This window comes from Phyllostomus discolor, chromosome 7 (genome assembly GCF_004126475.2).
Source record: "Phyllostomus discolor isolate MPI-MPIP mPhyDis1 chromosome 7, mPhyDis1.pri.v3, whole genome shotgun sequence".
In the NCBI taxonomy this organism is placed as follows: Eukaryota; Metazoa; Chordata; class Mammalia; order Chiroptera; family Phyllostomidae; genus Phyllostomus; species Phyllostomus discolor.
Genome location: NC_040909.2, coordinates 10,925,562 through 10,944,869, shown reverse-complemented (window position 1 = coordinate 10,944,869; position 19,308 = coordinate 10,925,562). Strand labels below are relative to the sequence as shown.

General features: G+C 53.0%; 1 protein-coding gene across 3 annotated transcripts in view; it reads right to left on the bottom strand.

Annotated features, from left to right (window-relative positions):
- Positions 1-386: 386 nt before the first annotated feature.
- SCN5A (sodium voltage-gated channel alpha subunit 5) overlaps positions 387-19,308 on the bottom strand; it is a 31,551-nt gene continuing 12,629 nt past the window's right edge. For all 3 annotated transcript variants that reach the window (XM_036030497.1, XM_028518651.2, XM_036030498.1), the window contains 8 exons: positions 14,031-14,204; positions 10,565-10,687; positions 8,501-8,782; positions 6,033-6,086; positions 5,280-5,417; positions 4,555-4,659; positions 3,145-3,415; positions 387-1,670 (listed from right to left, as the gene is read on the bottom strand). In XM_036030497.1, the coding sequence (XP_035886390.1) occupies positions 430-1,670; positions 3,145-3,415; positions 4,555-4,659; positions 5,280-5,417; positions 6,033-6,086; positions 8,501-8,782; positions 10,565-10,687; positions 14,031-14,204 (2,388 nt within the window). In that variant the 3' untranslated portion in view covers positions 387-429. The remainder of the gene's footprint in view (positions 1,671-3,144; positions 3,416-4,554; positions 4,660-5,279; positions 5,418-6,032; positions 6,087-8,500; positions 8,783-10,564; positions 10,688-14,030; positions 14,205-19,308) is intronic.

The following is a 19,308-nucleotide window of genomic DNA, read 5'->3' as shown; positions in this document are numbered from 1 at the left end:
GTGTGCGTTGCTGCCGACGTCCATGGAAAAAACGTTCGTTTTTTTTGCTCAAGTAAAAAAATATCAAATATAATAAATTTATGAAAGCCCATTCACAACATATACAGTCTCGGTTTTATATTTTGCCCAACAGCTGGGGTGAGTCGCTTCTCCGAGGCCCAGCGTGTTGCCTGGCCAGACCTGGCCACTGGTCTGTGTGGGGCCTCCAGGGACAGGGCACCCCTAGTGGTCGGCTCGGCCACCTGCTCCCGGCCACCAACGCGGGTGCCACAGAACTCGGCCTCTTCCATCCACGGGGCTGAGGCTCCTCTCTCATCCCTGAAGCCCAAAGCAAGCAAGGCCCAGCGGATGCTGGTTTGTGGCTGCACTTGGGTTTGCCTCGAGGCAACGGGCTGCCTTTCGGTGTGTCCTGGCCAGCCGGGGCGGGGCTCACACGATGGACTCTCGGTCCCTGTCTGGGGATGGGGAGAAGTCTGCGAGATCCTCGCTGTGGCTGTAGTCGGACACCCGCACCTGGAAGTTGTCGCTGGTGGCCCTGGTGACGCTGTCATAGGAAGGCGGGAAGGATGTCGAGGAGATGGAGGAGCTGGAGGGCGGGCCGAGGCGCCGGGAGAAGTTCTCGTTCATCTTGCAGGCGATGAGGCCCTCTTTCTCAGGGGCATCCTCTTCGGAGAGGCCGCTGCTGCCTCCCTGCTGGCGGAAGAGGAAGGAGGCGTGCTTCACGGAGCGCTGCAGCAGGTGCCGCCGGAAGGCCCGCTGGATGACCGTGGCCGACACCTCCTCGTGCTTGCGCCGCAGCGTGGTGGTGATGGGCTCGTAGGAGATCTTGGATGGGTTGGCCGCCATGAACTTCTCCTCCATCTGGATCTTCAGGGCGTCCATCTCTCCAGACTCCCCCAGGACCCTCTTGGTGAAGGCGAAGAGGATGTCCATGCAGTGGATACGGTCCCCGCTCACCATGGGCAGGTCCATATTGATGAGGCTTATCTGGTTGGGCTTGGCGATCCGGAGCGGCTCCGACAGGGCATCGGCGAAGTCGGACAGGGCCGAGTACTCGATGAACTGGGTGGCCTCGGGGTCGAACTTCTCCCAGATCTCATAGAACATGTCGAAGTCATCCTCGCTCAGGGGCTCCGTGCTCTCCTCCGTGGCCACACTGAAGTTCTCCAGGATGATGGCGATGTACATGTTGACCACGATGAGGAAGGAGATGATGATGTAGGTGGTGAAGAAGAGGATGCCCACGGCCGGGCTCCCACAGTTCCCCCGGGAGCCATTGCTGTTGGGCAGATTGGGGTCGCAGTAGGGGGGCCCTGTGTTGAGGATGGGGCTGAGGAGACCGTCCCAGCCGGCCGACGTGGTGATCTGGAAGAGGCACAGCATGCTGTTGGCAAAGGTCTGGAAGTTGAACATATCGTCGATACCGGCTTCCCACTTGACGTAAGCGAAGTTGGCCATGCCGAAGATGGAGTAGATGAACATGACGAGGAAGAGCAGCAGCCCGATGTTGAAGAGGGCAGGCAGGGACATCATGAGGGCAAAGAGCAGCGTGCGGATCCCCTTGGCCCCGCGGATGAGCCTGAGGACGCGGCCGATTCGGGCCAGGCGGATGACTCGGAAGAGCGTTGGGGAGAAGAAGTACTTCTGGATGATGTCCGAGAGCACAGTGCCTGTGGGGAACAACAGAGTCTGCGGCAGCCCGTGGCGTCTCTGTCCTCCCTCCAGCCCAGCCTTGCTGGGTGGGCTCTCTGAACAGCAAGGAGCCAGGAAGAGGGGGTCCTTCCAGGGGGACTGGTTTAAAGGCAAAGCCCTGCTCTCCTCGCCTCTCTGAATCTCCATTTCTGCATCTGATCCAGAAAATGAAGACCCACATTCTTTGCAAAGTGTCCTCTAAGAACACCTCATGATAGAACTGTACTAAGTCCATCTTCTAGATCAGGGACTCTGAGGCCTGAAGGGACTTGGTCAGCACGTTAGTGGCTTAACTTGGACCAGACCTCAGGCCTCTTACCTCCTTGCTACACAAAGTATGGTCTGAGGAGCAGCAGCCTTGGGATCTCTTGGGCACTCGTCAGACATACAGAACCTCAGCTCCGCCCCAGACCCACTGCATTTTCACAAGCCCAGATGGTTCATGTGCACACTGAGTGCAGGGAGCACTGGGCTGGAAGTCAGCACTGTGTTCTGCACCATGCTGTGCTGAGCCACACCACGCCAGTTGCATCTCAGCCTCCCTGAGATGGTCCCTATCACCCTCTCAACTCTGCTAGTTTCCAGGGCTTACCCGCTCCTTGGTCTCTGTTGACTACTCTGGGTAGGGATTGTAAGGAACACAGATACAACTTATAGAAGAAAGAGTGAAATTAACTTGCCTCGTACTGGCCCAAGTGCTCTTTCCAGACTCCTCATAGAATCATAACGTCACTGGCTGACATGTGTCCAGTGTCTGCTGCCCATCAGGCACTGAGCTGAACACCTCATATCATTCATTAAGCCCTTCCCGTCACCCTGGGATGTAAGCTGACACCATCCTCGTTTTCCATGAGGACACTGAGAGGTGAGGTAACTCACCCAAGTGGCCACCTAGTCAGTGAGAAGCTGGGATTCAACTCAGACACTCTGGCTCCATGCTGACCTGTTAATCCCTGTGAACCGTGCTTCTCTGGGGCGGCCAAGCACTGGGGCGGCCAAGCACTGCGACCAGTAGGTGTTCTGAGGCACACACTGCACCTCCCGAAGCCTCTGAGACTGTCCCCCAGCAGCTCCATTTTTGCTGCGGCTGCCCTGCATAGTCCAGTCCCAGTAGGCGCGCTCTGACCCTCGACCCCGCCTGGGACCTCCCTGGCATCTACTGGTGCTACCCCCAGCTTCTAACTATCTGCCCATCACCGCAGCTGCACCTGCATTTCCCTCCGAGTTCACCAAAGGCTGCACATGGCAGAACGATGAAAAGTCAGGCAGTCCAAGGCAGAATTCCCAGAGGGCAGGGTCAAGAGTTTGCGTGTGTGATGGGGGAGAGGGGAGGAATGCAGGGGGAAAAGGATAAAGGAGCCTCAGGGTACTTGGCATTAAGTGCAGACCATGGGCTGAAGGGAAGCCCTGGCCTGGGGAAGGCGTCTCTGCCCAGACAACTGGTATACCCACCCACGATGGAGAGGATGACAACCACGAAGTCGAAGATGTTCCAGCTGTTGGTGAAGTAGTAGTGCCGCAGGGCGGCCATCTTGATGATGCACTCGCCCGTGAAGATGGCTACGAAGAGCAGGTTGATCTTGGCCAAGATGTTGACCTTCTCAGGGCTCTGGTCATCGGTCTCCACCATCATGGTCACCATGTTCAACAAGATGAGAAACATGATGATGACGTCAAAGGCCTGCTTGGTCACGATGTCGAATATGAAGCCCTGGTACTTGTTCTGAAAGAAGGGGCACAGGATGGGCTCAGCAGGGTCCTGGGCAGGCCAGCGCGCCCCCTGCTGCTGCCTCTCGGCCCAGATCGCCCACCTGCTTAGGCTACGGTCTGGTGGGGCCAACACCCCACCGGACTGTTGAGGGAGAGGGAGAAGTCAGGAGCTCTGAAATGGCCAGGCTCTCCTGATGAATCGCTACCTGGGCTCGGGGCCCAGCCTGACGCTCCCTCTTCCCTTAGGCCGTCTCTGGTGCATCTTTAGGAAGAGATTTTTCCTCCTCTGAGTTTCTTTAGCACAGTGTTCACTGTGCTTCTCTTTTCGTTCCCACCGACTGAAGGCTCAAGGTCAAATTTAAAGTTCAGTCCCAGTCATTGTATTTGCCCTCAGGTTAATACATATCCTCCACTCTTTTTAAGGAACTGACTTTATTCTACTCAATTTATATGTGTCTTCCCCAGATTATTTTGGGGAAGAGAGAAGATTATAAATAAGTGAACACACACACACACACACACACACACGCAGCTAACCTAGAACAGAGTATGGTGAACAGAAAGGAATCAGATGAAACTGATGAGCTGAATCAAAAACACCAGGGCTGCCACTTACTAGCTAGTGATTCAGGCCATGTCACTTCATTACTTCGATTACTGGCCCCCACCCCGCTCCAACATACACACGCTTTTTTGGAAAATGGCTTGATGGAGCAAGGGAGTCAGCCCCACACAGGACCCAGCACCCCTCCTGGTTCCATGCACCAGGGGCCTCTGCCATTCAGGGGGTTTCACGGATGAGACGATGACTGGGGCTGGGGGCTGCAAAGACTGCCCTGTTCTTCCTGGGGAGAGCCTGAGCCCCTGCAGGGGAGGGGGGCTCACTCAAGGCAGAAGGGTTTCTGAGGGATGGGGTGACCCCTGGTTGCCACAGCGCTTTCACGGCTTCCTTACTATCTCTATGCAACTGAGGTCTCTGTGTATGGCCCGATGCCTGAGGGTCCCCCTCCTTCCCTGGACTGGCCGAGGGTCCCAGGCTGCACTGAAAGACCGTGAAGAGGCTGTGGCAGTTGGTCGTGGGCTGTGGGGACTTCCCAGGCTCCCACCCCAGCAGGGTCTCCCCCCGGTTGCTGATTTGGGAGCTGGGCTCACCAGGGGCCGGGGAATGGGCTTCTGCGGCTTCTTGGAGCCCAGCTTCTTCATGGCGTTGTAGTACTTCTTCTGTTCCTCCGTCATGAAGATGTCCTGGCCCCCTAAGTGCAGAGGCAGGCACCAGACTCATTTGGGGGTTCTCAGGGGCTCCAGCATGTATGGCACAGGGGTCTTGCCTCATTAAGGACGGTGCCAGGGCTGGCCTCCTCCCCACTCCCTCTCCCAGGAGGGAGAAGTAGGGGGCGATGAAAAGTAGGTTCCAAACCTACTTTTCCTGGGTCCCTCGATTCACCTCAGGCTCATCCTGTCCCTGCTCCCACCTTCTCCCCTGCCCAGCACAGCCAGGCTGAAGGCTCTCTCTGCCCATTTGCTTTTACCTGCAAACAAGTCATGATCCCTCTAATGGGGGGCTCCAGGAAGACCCTGGCCTCTGCAGAGGTCCCACCCATTGTCCCTGATCACGGGCCAGGAGAAGAGTCCCCACTCTCACCCAGCTTCTCCCAGGAGCACCAGGTCTCAGGTAGACTAGGGCAGGCGGGGGGGCCCTTGTTATGCTCTTGTAGGCCTAGGTGTGTCCCATCATGGACGCCCCCACCTCCTGCCCCACTCCCTCTAGCAGGAGCAAGCAGGGACCACCCTCAGCAGAAAGCAAATGGGGCCGGGAGCCAGAACCCTCGGCCCCCAGCCCTGCCAGCCTTGGGGTGGGGGACAGGAGCGCTACATATCTTTTTCTTCTGTTGGTTGAAGTTGTCGATGATGACACCGATGAAAAGGTTCAGGGTAAAGAAAGACCCGAAGATGATGAACACCACAAAGTAGATGTACATGTAGAGGTTGTATTCCCACTGGGGCTGCTCTTCGTACTAAAGGGGAAAGTCAGACAGGGGAGCTCAGACTGGCAGGCTGTGGGCTGCCTGGGGGTGTCCATTCTCTGGGAGAGAGGGGGTGTCCAGAGGAAGGTCACCGGCACAGGTGTGATGCGGAGCAGGGCCAGGGCTGGGTGGGTGGGGACTGGAGTTGAGAAGTGGCTGGTGGCAGGTGAGGACAGCAGGCCTGCTGGGCTCAGGCCTGGCGTGGTGTCCCCCGCATGGCTTCTGCCCCTGGGCCATTGGGAGGTTTGAGATATGGGGTGTCTCTTAGTCTTCTGTGAACTGTCAGTGGGAGTGGGTGGGGTTCAAGGGCAAAGACGCAGCTCGATTTGCATCTCTATTGCTCCCACCCCATCCTCCTGGGGTTAAGCCTTTGAGCTTCAAGTGAACTACAGTGAATTCAATTTGAAAGATATTTGAGAACTTTGGGACTCCCTGGGAGACCGCTGCCCTGGAGGGGCCAGGCCTAGGCATTCCAGCGAGGTCCAACCGCAGGTTGACACAAGAGATCTGGCCCTCAGCGGGGTCTTCCAGGTGTGGACTCGATTCCCCGGTGGCCAAGCTGCCCAGGGCCTTAGGTGCCTGGCTGGGTGGGAGAGGCCAACTTACCCCCCTGGAGTCCACAGCTGCATACATAATGTCCATCCAGCCTTTAAACGTTGCCTGAAAGGAAGAGACGAGAGGAAGAACATCACTAAACTCTGCATGGACTGGGCTCCCAGGGCTCCGGTCTGGACAGGTAAGGCTGGGAAGCAGCCTCCTGTGAGAAGCTAGCAGCCCACCCCGCCCCTACAGCAGGGTCCGAGTGGCTCGGTGGTCAGGCAAGGGCCTTCTTGCTCAGGGCTGAGGGGGGAGGGGAAGCCAGCCAGGCAGATACCGGAAGAAGGCCATGCTTGGGGGAATGAGCCTCTTGACGTTGGCCAAGAGACTGATGAGGCCTGAAGGAGGTGGGCCCTTCAGATCTACATGCATTTCTGATTCTAAAACGACACAGAGTCCCACAGTGGGAGTCAGGGCCAGAGACCTAGGGCTCGGGCTCTCTGCTCTGACCGGGTCCCCTTTGTCCTGCAGCTCAGAGACCCTGGCGGCTTCCACCCCGTGGCTTTTGACAGCAAGACCCTAAAGAATTCCAACCTTCCCTCGCACTTAAGGGAGTCCTTTGGCCAGTGGTGTGTGGGTAAGTGGTGAACCATGAATTTGCAGAAGAAAGAAAGAGCCCCGAGGGTTGGGTTTGCCAATTTCCCCGTGTAAACCCCTCCCCCCTGTGGCTGATTTCACGTGGCCAGCGCGCTGCCACAGAGCACAGGGGTGGGAGGTGCGCACCGGAGCCTGGCATTACGGGATTTCTCTGCACAGACGTAATAGCTGTACTAACCTCAAGAGCACAGATGATACTAGATGGTAATGGTGAGTTTTCATTTCGTTTTAATACCGCTTAGTTAATTATAATTTATAAAATGTAATTTTTAATAATAGCTTGCAAAATAGCTGAAAATGTAACCACCAGCTCTTGTGAATCCACAGGAGCTGGCTCCAGCGCACGCCGTGGCAACGAGGCGGAGCGCCAGTGCGGGCTGTGCAGCCTGGCCCAGGCGGGGCTGCCATGGAGATGCCGAGAGCCCGAGAGACAGGCTGGGCAGTGAGACCCGCTGCCCGGGGGGCCTCCCTTGTGTCCTTGGCAAAAGCCAATCTCGCCCCAAGCCTCCTTTCACGGTACAAGCGCGTCCACACCAATGCTGCACGTTTCCGAGTTCTTATGAGGCTGGGAGGACAGATGGGGAAACTGAGGCCGCTCCGCAGATGGCAAGTGACTTAGCTCTTTATGCCACGAGGCCCTCACCTGTGCAGAGAGGCCTGGAAATGCTCTGGGAACCGCTGAAGACCACCCAAGGTTATGAAATGCCTGTGGCTAAACTCTTTCCAGCCCCTGTGTTGTTCTGTCTGGAACAGTGGGCAGTCCTCAGTCTATAAAAGGGGCCTTTTCTTCCAAGCTCTGGCATTCGGGGGGATAGTCACAGGGATCGGAGGACCTCTGGGTTTGGGCCTGACCCTGTTCTCCTTGAGGTGTTTCAGGGGAGTCTTTGGGGAAAGGTACAACTGGGATTTAAGGGGTGCGTGGAGGTGTGATCGGACGTGCATTAAGTTTTCAGGTGGGGGTACCGCTGAGTTTACCTCTGCCCTGGGGACTGCTGGCAACAGGTGTTTGGGCTTGAGAGTAGGACAGCGAGCAACCTGCAGCTTCACAAGTTATGGTTCTACCTGCACTTCTGCTGTTCGGGCTATTTGCAGGTTAATTTTATGGCATGCATTACAGTCACTGAAGCCACGGTCCTCACAAATCAAGGACAACTTTGGAAAGACTGGGTAAGGCCGTGTGCGTTCAAACATCAGGGATGGAAGGAAATCTATTCTTTTAAACAACGCAGAGGACAGCACAACTTTTTGTAACAGAGGGATGGCCAGAGACACAGTTTTGCTAATAGTTCAGGCCCTGGGTCTCTATGGTCTTTCATTTTTTAAAAAATGATTTTATTTATTTTTAGGGAGAGGGGCAAGAGAGGGAGAAGGAAAGGGAGAGAAACATCGATGTGTGAGAGATATATTGATTGGTTGCTTCTCACACCACCCCAACTGGAGACTGCATGCCTGCAACCCAGGCATGTGCCCTGACTGGGAATCGAACCAGCGACCTGTCAGTTCACAGGCTGGCACTCAATCTACTGAGCCACACCAGCCAGGGCTATGGTCTGTGATTTTTAACCTGTGCCATCACACTGCCAAACTGACTGCATGAGGAGCTGAACTTGACTGCTGGCTGGGAAGTTAGTCCTGCCTCAGGGCCCAACCCCCATGCCACAGATCTTGGAGAATGGGGCATCTGCTCCAGAAAGGACAACCCAGGGACTCCCCAAGGAGCCAACAAGTCTCTGGAGAACTTTGGCTTCCTTTGGGCAACGTGGGCCTACTGTGAGGATTCAGAGTGGCCCCTCTGCCCGCCTCCTGCCCACACCATGGGAGCAGGTGCTGTTGCTGGAGAACCAGTGGGCGGAAGGAGGCCCCTCCTCTCTGAGACTTACCACCTGCAGAAGGGCCAGGTACCCAGCCCCCACGTTGTCGAAGTTGACCTTCACCTTGGTCCAGTACAACTCGCCGGTCATGTTGAAGGACTCACAGTCACTCTTGTTGTTCACGACGGTGTAGTTTAAAGGCAGGTCCCCCTCCGTCTGGTTGATGCACCTCCCAAACTTCCCTGCGAAGAGGTTCACGCCCATGATGCTGAAGATGAGCCAGAAGATGAGGCAGACGAGCAGCACGTTCATGATGGATGGGATGGCGCCCACCAGGGCATTGACCACCACCTTGAGTGGACAGACAAGAAACTCAGCTCCTGGGGGTGCCCAGAAAATATGCCCCTTCCAAGACCTGCCAACCCTCGACCTACTGAACTCCCTGGCCACAGGTCCCTGTGGGGGAGGGGTGCAGAACACCCCCTGGCCCCAAGGAAAGGCAACCCACAGCTGGAAGCCCTGGCGGGGGCCGAGGGGAGGGAGAAAGAACACACACACCTTTCCCTTCGCACCCCAGAGTCTGATGTAACTCCAGAGCATCTGCCTTCCCCTGGCCTTGCCTGAATCCGTGACCCTGAAACTTAATGTTCAACAGGGTAGTTGGCTACGCCAGAGACAGATGGGAAAGGGCCCCTGGAGACGTGTTGCCTGAGCTAAGCTTCTGAGTTTATTTTGGGGTTGCTGGACCTTCGCGCAGTGTGTGGGGAGGGTATCTGAGAGTCCTCTGCTGCTGCCGGGGGAGCAGGGCTGGGAGGGCAGGTGTGGGGGTGCTCCCTGTGCCTCTGCCCTCCGCGGGGAGCGGCTCTATGGAGCCACCGCCTCACGCTGTTCCTCTAAACTCACAGCACCCAGGAGATGCCTCCCAGGCAAAGGCATCTGGTTGCCCCTCCATGAACCAAGTTCCCAGCTGTCCACGAGCTACAAACACGTTGGCCACAGATTGGAAGTGAAGCAGGTGCGGGCTGTGTGGTGGGTATGGGGCCCGGGTGGGTCGTGCTGACATATGCAAAACAGAGGGGGTCCCTGGCTCCCCAGCAGGCACAATGATCCTGGGAACAGGGTGAGGAACTTGGCTCTCAAGTGTGCCCTTGGCTGGCTGGGTGGCTGATGGCAACTAGCATCTCCCCCACGTCCCTCTGGAATCAAACGTCCTTGCTCCCAGAGAGACTTTCAACTGAGGTCGGATTATTCACTTGGGGTTAGTTTCCACTGGGAATAAGTGCTTTGTGTCTCCATAAATGGGGGTGGGGGTGGGGTTAGTTCAAAACCATCAACCGAATGGGTGCTGCAGGAGGGTGCCCGCTGGACCAGTGAGATGCACGCAGATGTGCTGCCGAGGCCACAGCAACTTACAAACTGTGCACATTTTGTAAACAGAAGCGGTGGGCACACACTAGCACAGTGTTTGCACTCTTGCCATGCATCATGGGTAATGTGTTTTTCTCGGTGAGCTTTTATGCTTGCTTTATAGGAGCACTTTTTTTTTTAACTTGATGACTACAAAGATGCATAGGGCTCTGTACACTTAGAAAATACTGCAAAAAAAGTAAAGTCTTGCAAACGCAAACTGGTATCTGACGGTGAGAATTGCAGTTTGCTTCTTCCTGCTTCACACCCTCACTGTTGCAGCCCTGCTGCCCCTCGCAGGCAGAGGGAAGGCGCCCGTGTCTGCCAGGAGGCAGGGGCGCGAACAGACACACAGAGCTGGGACAAACTTGGAGACGAGGTCACACAGGGAGGCGGAAGCTGGGGCCCTCGGGCCAGTGAGGCTGGGCTGCAGCGGAGACGCCCGTGCCTGGGGGCCTCACCTCCTCTCCGTTGTCCGGCGCTGTCCTGGCCCTTGTGGGGGCCACAGGGCTGGAGGGGACTGGCCTGCGGGTGGTTCTCACAGCTCTCCTCCCCCCACATCCCCCCATGCCCAGCTGCCCCTCTCCTGGAAGCTCCTACGGAGTCACGAGTCACGGGCCACAGTCCCAGCTCCAGTCTGGGCAGCGTGGTCCGCAAATGAGTGTGCGGATCCCCTCAGTGGAGCCACCTCCCGGTCCCTGGTAGGAAGGCAGCCGCTCCTCTTACCCGCATGCCCTCAAATCGTGACAGGGCGCGCAGGGGTCGGAGTGCCCGCAAGGTCCGCAGCGACTTGATGGGGCCCATCTCAGAAAAGCCCAGGGTGTGGGCCACCAGGCTGACCAGCGAGACCTGTGGGAGGCAAGGTGGGGGCCATGGAGCTTGCTCTGGGGTCAGGTGGAAGGGCCCTGGGTCCCCTGAAAACAGTGCTGGGTGTGAGAGGGCCGGCAGGCAGGCCTAGCCTGAGTCTGATCTTCGTTATTCCCAACTGGCTCATCTTCACGCGCACGGGGCCAGACTCCCTGGGGCCCCGGAGATGGGGGTGGGGGTGGAGGGGCAAGCCGAAGCACGTCCTGGCTTTCAGACCCTGAGTGAGAGTCCCTGAAGCCACCGACTGGTGTGGAGGAACAAAAACACAGAGCTTGTAAGTCAACTTTTTGGGCCTTTTGGGGGAAAGGAAGACCTGTCCTGGGTTGAGGATGAGCAGGCAGACCCTCCAGGGGCATTTCGCTGAAGTCAGACTTGGCAACATTCTCACATTGTCCAAGAAGGGAGGCTTAGGTGGAGATTCCGGGGCAACGAGAGCCTCTGCTCTCTGCTCCCTCGGCCCCACCCCCACCACGGCCTTTGCTTCCCGTGGACTTGATCCTTCTAAAGCTCCGTGGACATCCAGTCGCTCTTACTTCGCTGGCCTGGGATCACAGCCTGGAAGTGGCCCCCTGCCTGACCTTGCATGCAATCGCCATTAATAGCACCTTGGCATTCGGGGCAGCCTGGGGGTGGTGGGGCGCCTCGGGCAGGAGCCTGACTGCCACCACCACCTCCCAGGCTCGGGGGCATGGAGTGGGAGGGGGCTGGGCAGAGGGGCACCCAGCTTAGGGGCTCCAGTCCTGGAAGGGAGGGGGGCATCTCCCAGAAACCGTCTCCTGAGGACAGGGCCCCAGGGCCGGTCAGCCTGCCCAGTTCCCGACAGGCCACCCCTGACGTCTGTTCCTGCCCCACCTGTCCCACCCTTAGTCCCCCAACTTGGCCGATGGCGGCAACTCCCTCCTTCCAGCTGCTCGGGCCACAGCCCGGCGTCACCCTGCTCCTCCTCGGTCTCTCACACCTTACACCCAACCCACCAGGATTTCCTGTTGGCTCTGTTTTCAAGCTACATCAGAAGTTCAGACATTTGTCACCACGGTCACTGCCACTATCCTGGCCAGGCCACGGTCACCTCTCCCCTGGATTGCTGCCACGGCCTTCTGACTCTGCTCCCTGCTTCCACGCAGGCCCCACCCCCACCACCCACAGGGCGTTCTTTTAATGACGTGAGTCAGTTCGTGTGACTTTTCTGTCCAAGCCTTGCCACGTCTCCCCACGTCGTTCTAAAGAGAAGCCCCTGTTTTCGCAAGGCTGCACCCCTCCTGCCCCGTGCGTGCATCTGGTCTCCTCTCCTCCACCTGCCTTCCCCGCCCCCTCCGCTCCAGCTGCTCTGGCCTTCCCGTGGTTCCTCAAGTGTGCCAGGCGCGCACTGACCACAGGACCTGGGCACTGCCGTCCCCATCGCTGCTGGGAATGCTATGCAGACACCTGCCTGGCTCACTCCAACTCCCTCGCACCTGCTCAAGTGTCCGCCAGCCTACTGAAAGTTGAGATCTGTGTCTTCCCCTCCCCCTGCCCCTGGCCCTCCTCTCCCTGCCCCTACTTCCTTTTCTTCCTCATACTCGTCGTCATCGTGTGACATGATATAAGATTGGCTTACTTAGGTTCATTAACCCTCCGTGGTATTAGGGGGTTTTGTCTGTTTTACTCCCTGAGATCCCCAGCACCTACACAGGCCCTTACGCATACATGTTCAATTGGGGTTTACTGAAAAGAAAAAAAAAATGCATGAATCGATCCTGAAAACATCCTTCTCCAGACTCTGAGGCCCCAAGAGCCCCCTTCCCAGGAGGTGGCGGGGGTGGGGGTGCGGGCGGCACAGCCAGTGTCAGGGAAGCTGGACTCCAGCACTCCCTCCCTCCCTCTGACCTTGGGCAGAGCCCCTCCCTGCTGTGAGCCAGGCTTCCCTCTCCAGCAGCTGCCCGTGCAGCCTTGGGACTGGGCAGGAAGCGGCAGGAAGCTGCAGGAAGCGCCCGGCCGCCTAGCCTCAGCTGACTTCCCCACGGCGGTGGCAGGTGGTGGGGTGTGGGCAGGCTTCTCCAGAAGCCTTTGCAGGCTCCCTCGGGCCTGCCCAGGGACAGCCCCTCAGCGGGCCTCACTCCTGAGTGGGGGATGGGGCGGCTCGTGTTTCAGGCCCTGGCTCTGATGGCACCAACCTATAAGGTCACCCAGAAGCCCTTCCCTCTCTACCACTCTAGAACCCTAAACCCCAGCATGAGCATCCTTTCAGCCCCTTGGGGTGACAGAAAGAGGCCTGGACTGAAGGTCCGATGACCTGATCCTGTGTCTCCACGAAGGTGCGAACCCAAGGAGCCTCTCCGGCCACAGCCGCTCAAGGTCTGGCCCCTGGCCAGGCCTGCTAGGGACCGAGCCCCTCCCTTTGGTCTCAGAGTAGGGTCTCTTCCCAGTCTGCAGATCCTGGCCTGTGCTCTGTTCTGGGGGACCCACCACGACCAGACACTGAGCCCTCGCCCGAGCCCTTGGCCTTCGCCGGGCCCTCCACCTGCAGTGAGTGCTGGTCCAAGGCTGTTCCATGCCCCAGTCTCACCCCCCACCCCAGCCAGCTCCCACTCGACTGCTCAGGAACCCCGTTGGACCCTGCACTCACTCTGCTCAGCACCCAGCAGTTCCCTGGGCCGGGGTAGCCGTGGGGCTGGCGCCTTCTTCTCCTCTGTCAACCGGGTGCTCAGAGGATGTGTCAACCCCCTGTCCCAGGTCCTCCGTGGACACAGTCTGGCAGGCAAGCCATGCCAACCACCCAGTCGTCCAGGGCAGCTGCTCAGAAGCCCTTGGCCAGGTGCATGGTTTTCCTCCTCCTCCTCACTCGAGACCCCACCTCCCACCTCCCCTGGTGGGATGCACTGCCTGCGCCAGGAGGGTCTCTCCTGCCTGCCCAGCACCTCTTCCCCAGTCCCGACCCCTCTGGCCTTCAGCTCTCTCCATCCCTGTGCAGACACCTCCCCCTGCCGCATGTGGGCGTGGAGGCTCTCACCCGGCCACGTGTCTAGTGGGCCCGAAAGACGTTTCCCAACAGGCTGAGAGGGCGCCCCCACTCCCGCCATGGCGCACATCCCTGCCTGAAATGCTCTTCACCGTTTCATACGGTGAGTCCAGTGTCCCCCAGCAGCCAGGGGGCTCCTGAGGACAGGGCCAGGGTCTCTCCTCCACGACCCCAGACTCCGGTCTCCTTGCCCTCCGCCTGCCCCGCTGCACAGCCGAGTGCCTCCGCTGCAGCCGGACTCCTGCCAGCTCTGCCGCTCTGTCCTGCCCGCCCTCCATCTCAGCTCCTGCCTCCCCCTCCTCCCTTCCCGCCAGGGGCCACACTCACGTCCACGATGAGGAAGTCCAGCCAGCACCAGGCGTTGGTGAAGTACTTCTTGAAGCCGTAGGCCACCCACTTGAGCAGCATCTCCAGCACGAAGACGTAGGTGAACATCTTGTCGGCATATTCGAGCAGAACCTTGACGGTCTTCCGTTCCTCCAGGTAGATGTCCTCGAAGGCCTGCAGACCAGGCCAGACAAATGGACACGACGTCCTAACCATGGCCAATCCCACTCTGCACGAGGCATCCACTCTAGTAGCAACTGCTACCCAAGAGGGTAGGGGGAGGGGCAGGGGTGAGACGGGCAGTGGAGGGGCCCCTGTGTGGTCAGCCCGAGCCCCACGGAGCGTGTGTGCCCCTGGTGGGCCGGGGAATGGCCGGACGTCGTGTGCGGACAGGAGGGCGGAGTGTGTGTGAGAACGCTGCTTCCTTTACACTGAAGAGCAAGTCACGGTTCTGAGCTAGGGCATCGTAAAGAACTTTCTAGAACTTACTGATCTTCCATTTTAATAAGGAGAGTGGGTGTGCAGGCTTAGCTCACTCCCAACCTTCTGCTGGAAATAGCATGAAACTTTTTGTTTTCACTCTCCTTTATGCAGTTACTTACTTTCCATAGGAAATAACATTGGTTTCCAATCGCAATAATCATTAGAAGTTTCCCTTTATGACACACTTATTTAACCAAAACAAATAAACAGTAACAGTTACTTCAAAACAAAACCTTAAATGAATGATAATAAAGACAGTTTCTAGCTATGAAGTTTAGGAAACACAGGACCAGGTAAAGCCAAGCCTCCTAAAACCCTCAGAATCTGGGAGTCAAAGTTTCTAAAATGCTACGAGCTGTCTCTCTCCACCTCCTCACTCCTGAGCCAACAGAGAAGTCCCCACGGCCCCCAGCTGCCCTCCTCCACCTCCAGCCTTCTGAATTGTACCTGCTCCACCTGGGTTACTGCTCCGCGTCCAGTACGGGCTCTGAGCCTCCCAGTCTAGGCAACTGAGCACGTCACCGAGGGCCCTGGGGAGCCGCCTCCACCTGTGGCCCTGGGCCTCTCTGTCTGGCTGCGAGTGGCAGGATCCAGGTGGCCAGTGCTGTCCGAGGTGCCCGAGCAGGCGCCGCGGATGCACATGTGTGGCTAGTCTGGTCAGTGTACACTGGACAACGGGATGATGCCAGTCCCAGCACAGACTTGGAGAGTTGTTTAGTAGAAAGAGTAGGTGTGCTTTTTCTGGTTATAAAAAATGTGTGCTTCTTATAAAACGTAAATAACATAGACATTATAAAGAAGAGAAGAAAAGGCACCCCCAATTTCACGACACTAAAGCAGCCACGGCTAACACTGAGGTGAACATTCTTTTGGACACTATTCGTGTGTGTGTGTGTGTACACACACCGTTTTGTAATGCATACTAAATATTTTGCTTTGGAACTTTTTTTTCCCCCACTAAACAATCTTTTGTGAGCCATGATGGACTCCACGGGGTGATTACATACAGTACCATTCTTTTTAAAGGCTGCATGGCATTTCCTTATTTGCATAAACTACTGTTTATGTAGCCAGTAACCCTGGTGGTGAACGTCACTGTTGTTTCCAATTTATCCCGATAGCGACCACACAGCAAACAGCGTGTCTCCTCATTTCTCGAGGACAGATTTCCAGAACTGGGATGCAAGTCAAAGGTGAACTTGGGTACAGAGTGGGAGCAGGACCTCAGAAGGAGACACCCAGTGACCCTCCCCTGACAGTGCACGGAGGTGGCTCTTTCCTCGCCACTCCACCCCCCTGGGTGATGTTTCTCCCTCGTCACCCTCCCCAGCCTCATGAACGAAAACTGCATTTCGCTCCATTTTTATTTATTTCAGTTCTGGTGATGCTGACATCGTCTCCTTGGCTATTGCAGTGTTCCTCTCTTGCTTGTTTTTTTTACTTGAGTGTCTGGTTTATTTGGGGACATTAACTCTATTTGATGCACTGGATCCTATCGTGTGCCTTTCCGTCTTGTTTCCTGTTGTTTACCACGCTGAGGTTCTATGATTCATCTCCATTTACCGTATCGTGTAATAGAATTATATCATTAATAAGACTTCTGTGTAGTAAATAAAACCTCTGGCATGTTAAGAAAGCTCTTGCCTATTCCAAGACTAGGGAAAAAAAAGACCCTTCTTTTCTTTTTAAAAATACTTTCTGGTTTCATTGTTTAATGTTACAATTAAAAAAATTAATTTTGGTAACAAGCAACTATTTTAATATTTTCTTCAGAGTGGCTGGTCAATGGTCTAAACACTTTAAGGATCACTTCAGATCCACAGACTAGAAGTCAATGTCATCACATATTACACTTCATTTCAGAAGTGTAATGGAAATTTACAAGATAAAAAATTTGGCAATATTTTGCGAAATTCCCTCAAAAATGTTGGAAATTTATTGTTATTACATTAAATTTATTAACTGTTTTAGGAACTAATACGAAGCCTTCCTACCCAAGACTAGAGTATATTTATAGTATATTTATCTATTTGTCTTCTTCTACATTCCTTAGCAAAGTTTTATAGTTTTCTTCAAGTACCGCTTATAACATTTTATGTTATATTTATGCCCGGTTATTTTGTTTACAATGGCTGGCACATAAGGAATATTTGAGAAATGTTGCCTGTAACTAAAAGGTTTCTGTTAGTATAAAACAACAACAGCAACAATTCCTTGTATATTTTGTGACATATAATGTTTTTAATAAGTTTTAAATTTTTTTCTAGGCAATCATTATCTAAAAGTAATGATATACTTTCTACTTATTTCTATTATCATTAATTCTTCTTTTATACTTGACTATATTGTCTTCAATTCTATTTTCCACTTTTTACTGTATGTTTAATTTTCTTCTTTAATTGCACTGGCTAGTACTTCAAGATTATTAAGTAATGAACAACACATGAAAAGTAGCTAACTCATCCTTTTCCTTATTTCTGACTTTAATAAAAATGATGAAGTGTTTTACTACTAATGATGATGACAGAAGTTAATTTGGGAGTTAAGTTTTTCACTAACTTAAGGAAATATATGTTATTTCTATTCTTATCAGTTTAAAAAATCAAATTTATTGACATACTTTTTTATCTTTGTCCTATTTATATAAATGGATTTTCTGATATGGCATTATTTTGACATATATCCAGCTATAGCTTATTTTTAAAAAAGATTTTATTTGTTTATTTTTAGAGAAAGGGGAAGGGAGGGACAGAGAGGGAGAGAAACATCCATGTGTGGTTGCCTCTCTCATGCCCCTGCTGCAGACCTGGCCTTCAACCCAGGCATGTGCCCTCACTGGGAATCCAGCTGGCCACCCTTTGGTTCACAGGCCAGTGCTCAGTCCACTGAGTCACACCTGCCAGGGTTAGTTATGGCTTATTCAATCTTTTAAATGTATTGTTGGATACTATTTGCATGTATTTTAAGATTTCCCTGTCACTATTCATAAGTATGGAATATGAAAACTGGTCTATAGTTTTCCTTTTGGTATGCTTAAGGTTTTAAAAAATCAGCATTATTTAGCTTTCACAAAAAGAATTTGTGGACTTTCCATCTGTTTTCATACACTGGAATATTTTAAATAGGACTGGGATTATTTTCTTTCCTGAGAATGTGAATGATTCCACCCTTGGAGATGTTGAGTGTACCTATCTGATTGTTTTACTCTGAACTTTTATCAGTTTTACTATTTATTTCCTAATTCATTATGTTTGTATTTTATAATCACTTCCTTAAAGTTATTTTGTTGTTATGTTTTTAATTTATTGAGTTAAATAATTAGTTTAAATTCTATTTAATAATATAGTTGTTTAAGTCTATGAATTTTACTCTTATTACAGCTTTGGATGCATCTCACATGCAATATTCTTAATATTGTCATTTTCTAGTTTCCCTCCCTTCAATTATGTTTTTTTCCTTTACCTTGATTTTTCATTTCTCATTTTTCTAGATTTCAGGTGGACAGAACAGGCTGAGTGTCATCTTTGGTGCCTGCATAGTCTCTTCATTTTTATTTCTTTGCTTACTTATTAATGTAACGAACACCCATGTACCTACCTCCAAACTATTTTTTGTTTAGTCCAAGACTTATTTAAGAATGACTTTTGCATGTTTAAGGGTTTGTTTTGAATCCTTCTATCTTTCCTACATCTAGCAGTTTCCTTATCTGTAAGCTAGGCTTAATAATAGCACCTGCTTTATAGGGCAATTAAATGAGAATTAAATGAATTAATGTTTGTAATATGTTTATAACAGAGTCTGGCACACAGCCAGTGCCGTTTAAGTGTTAGCTATCATTTTTATTATTAGGTTTGGTCAAAGTATTAATTATATATGTATATTTGGTTTTCTTATTTTCTTGTTCTTTCTATTTGATTTGTAAAGGACTAATAGGAGTGTGACAAAATCCACCTGCATTATTGCACTGTACCACCCCTGCCCCAATGGTTTTTGCTTCACAAAAGTGCTACACAATCCCTAGCAAATATATTCATAATAGTCATATTTTTAATATAGGTCGGACTCTCTTTTATCTCAAGCTTTTTGCCTTGGATCCAACCTCGTTTAATATTAACAAACAAAAGCACTTTTGGTGTTTGTTGTCATTGTTTTCATTTGCTTCTTATATCTTATTATTGCACTTTTAATGGTTCGGAGTCACAGAGTGACCTGGAGGTCTGTCATTTCAGAGCAAGAGCTGAAGTGTTGAAAGTATCCATTCAGAGTCCTTTTCTTTTAAAGGGTGAATTTTACCCTGTTACATTTATTATTGAAACACACATTGGATCTTGCCTCTGTCACATTATTTTCTGTTTTTTTGATTCAATGCTTCCTTGTTGCTTATTTTTTCTCCTGTCTTCTGCTGCAAGATCTGACTCCTTTAAATTTTCTTTTCCTTCAGCAATTTGCAAGGAATATATAGTCTGCTTTCTGTTAAACAAGTTTATAACTTTAAATAACACACTCAGACTTCTTTTTCTCAATATATCACTGGTGTTTTTTTTTTTTTTTTAAACAGTGCTTGGCTGTCTCCCCTGATTAGATTCACCTTTGCTTGCCAAAACTCCTCTTCACTTATGCCAGGCTGAGCTTTTCCTCCACAGCCCAGACTAAATGGCTCTGGCTGCCCTTGTTTGCGGTTGTTTAAAAACAAACCTCGTTAACATATTGTCAAATCATCCTCCAAAGCCTGCAGAGATTTCACTGGAGCTGCCAATGGTAACGCAGCATGCAGTCTCTAAGTCATGGCTCCAGG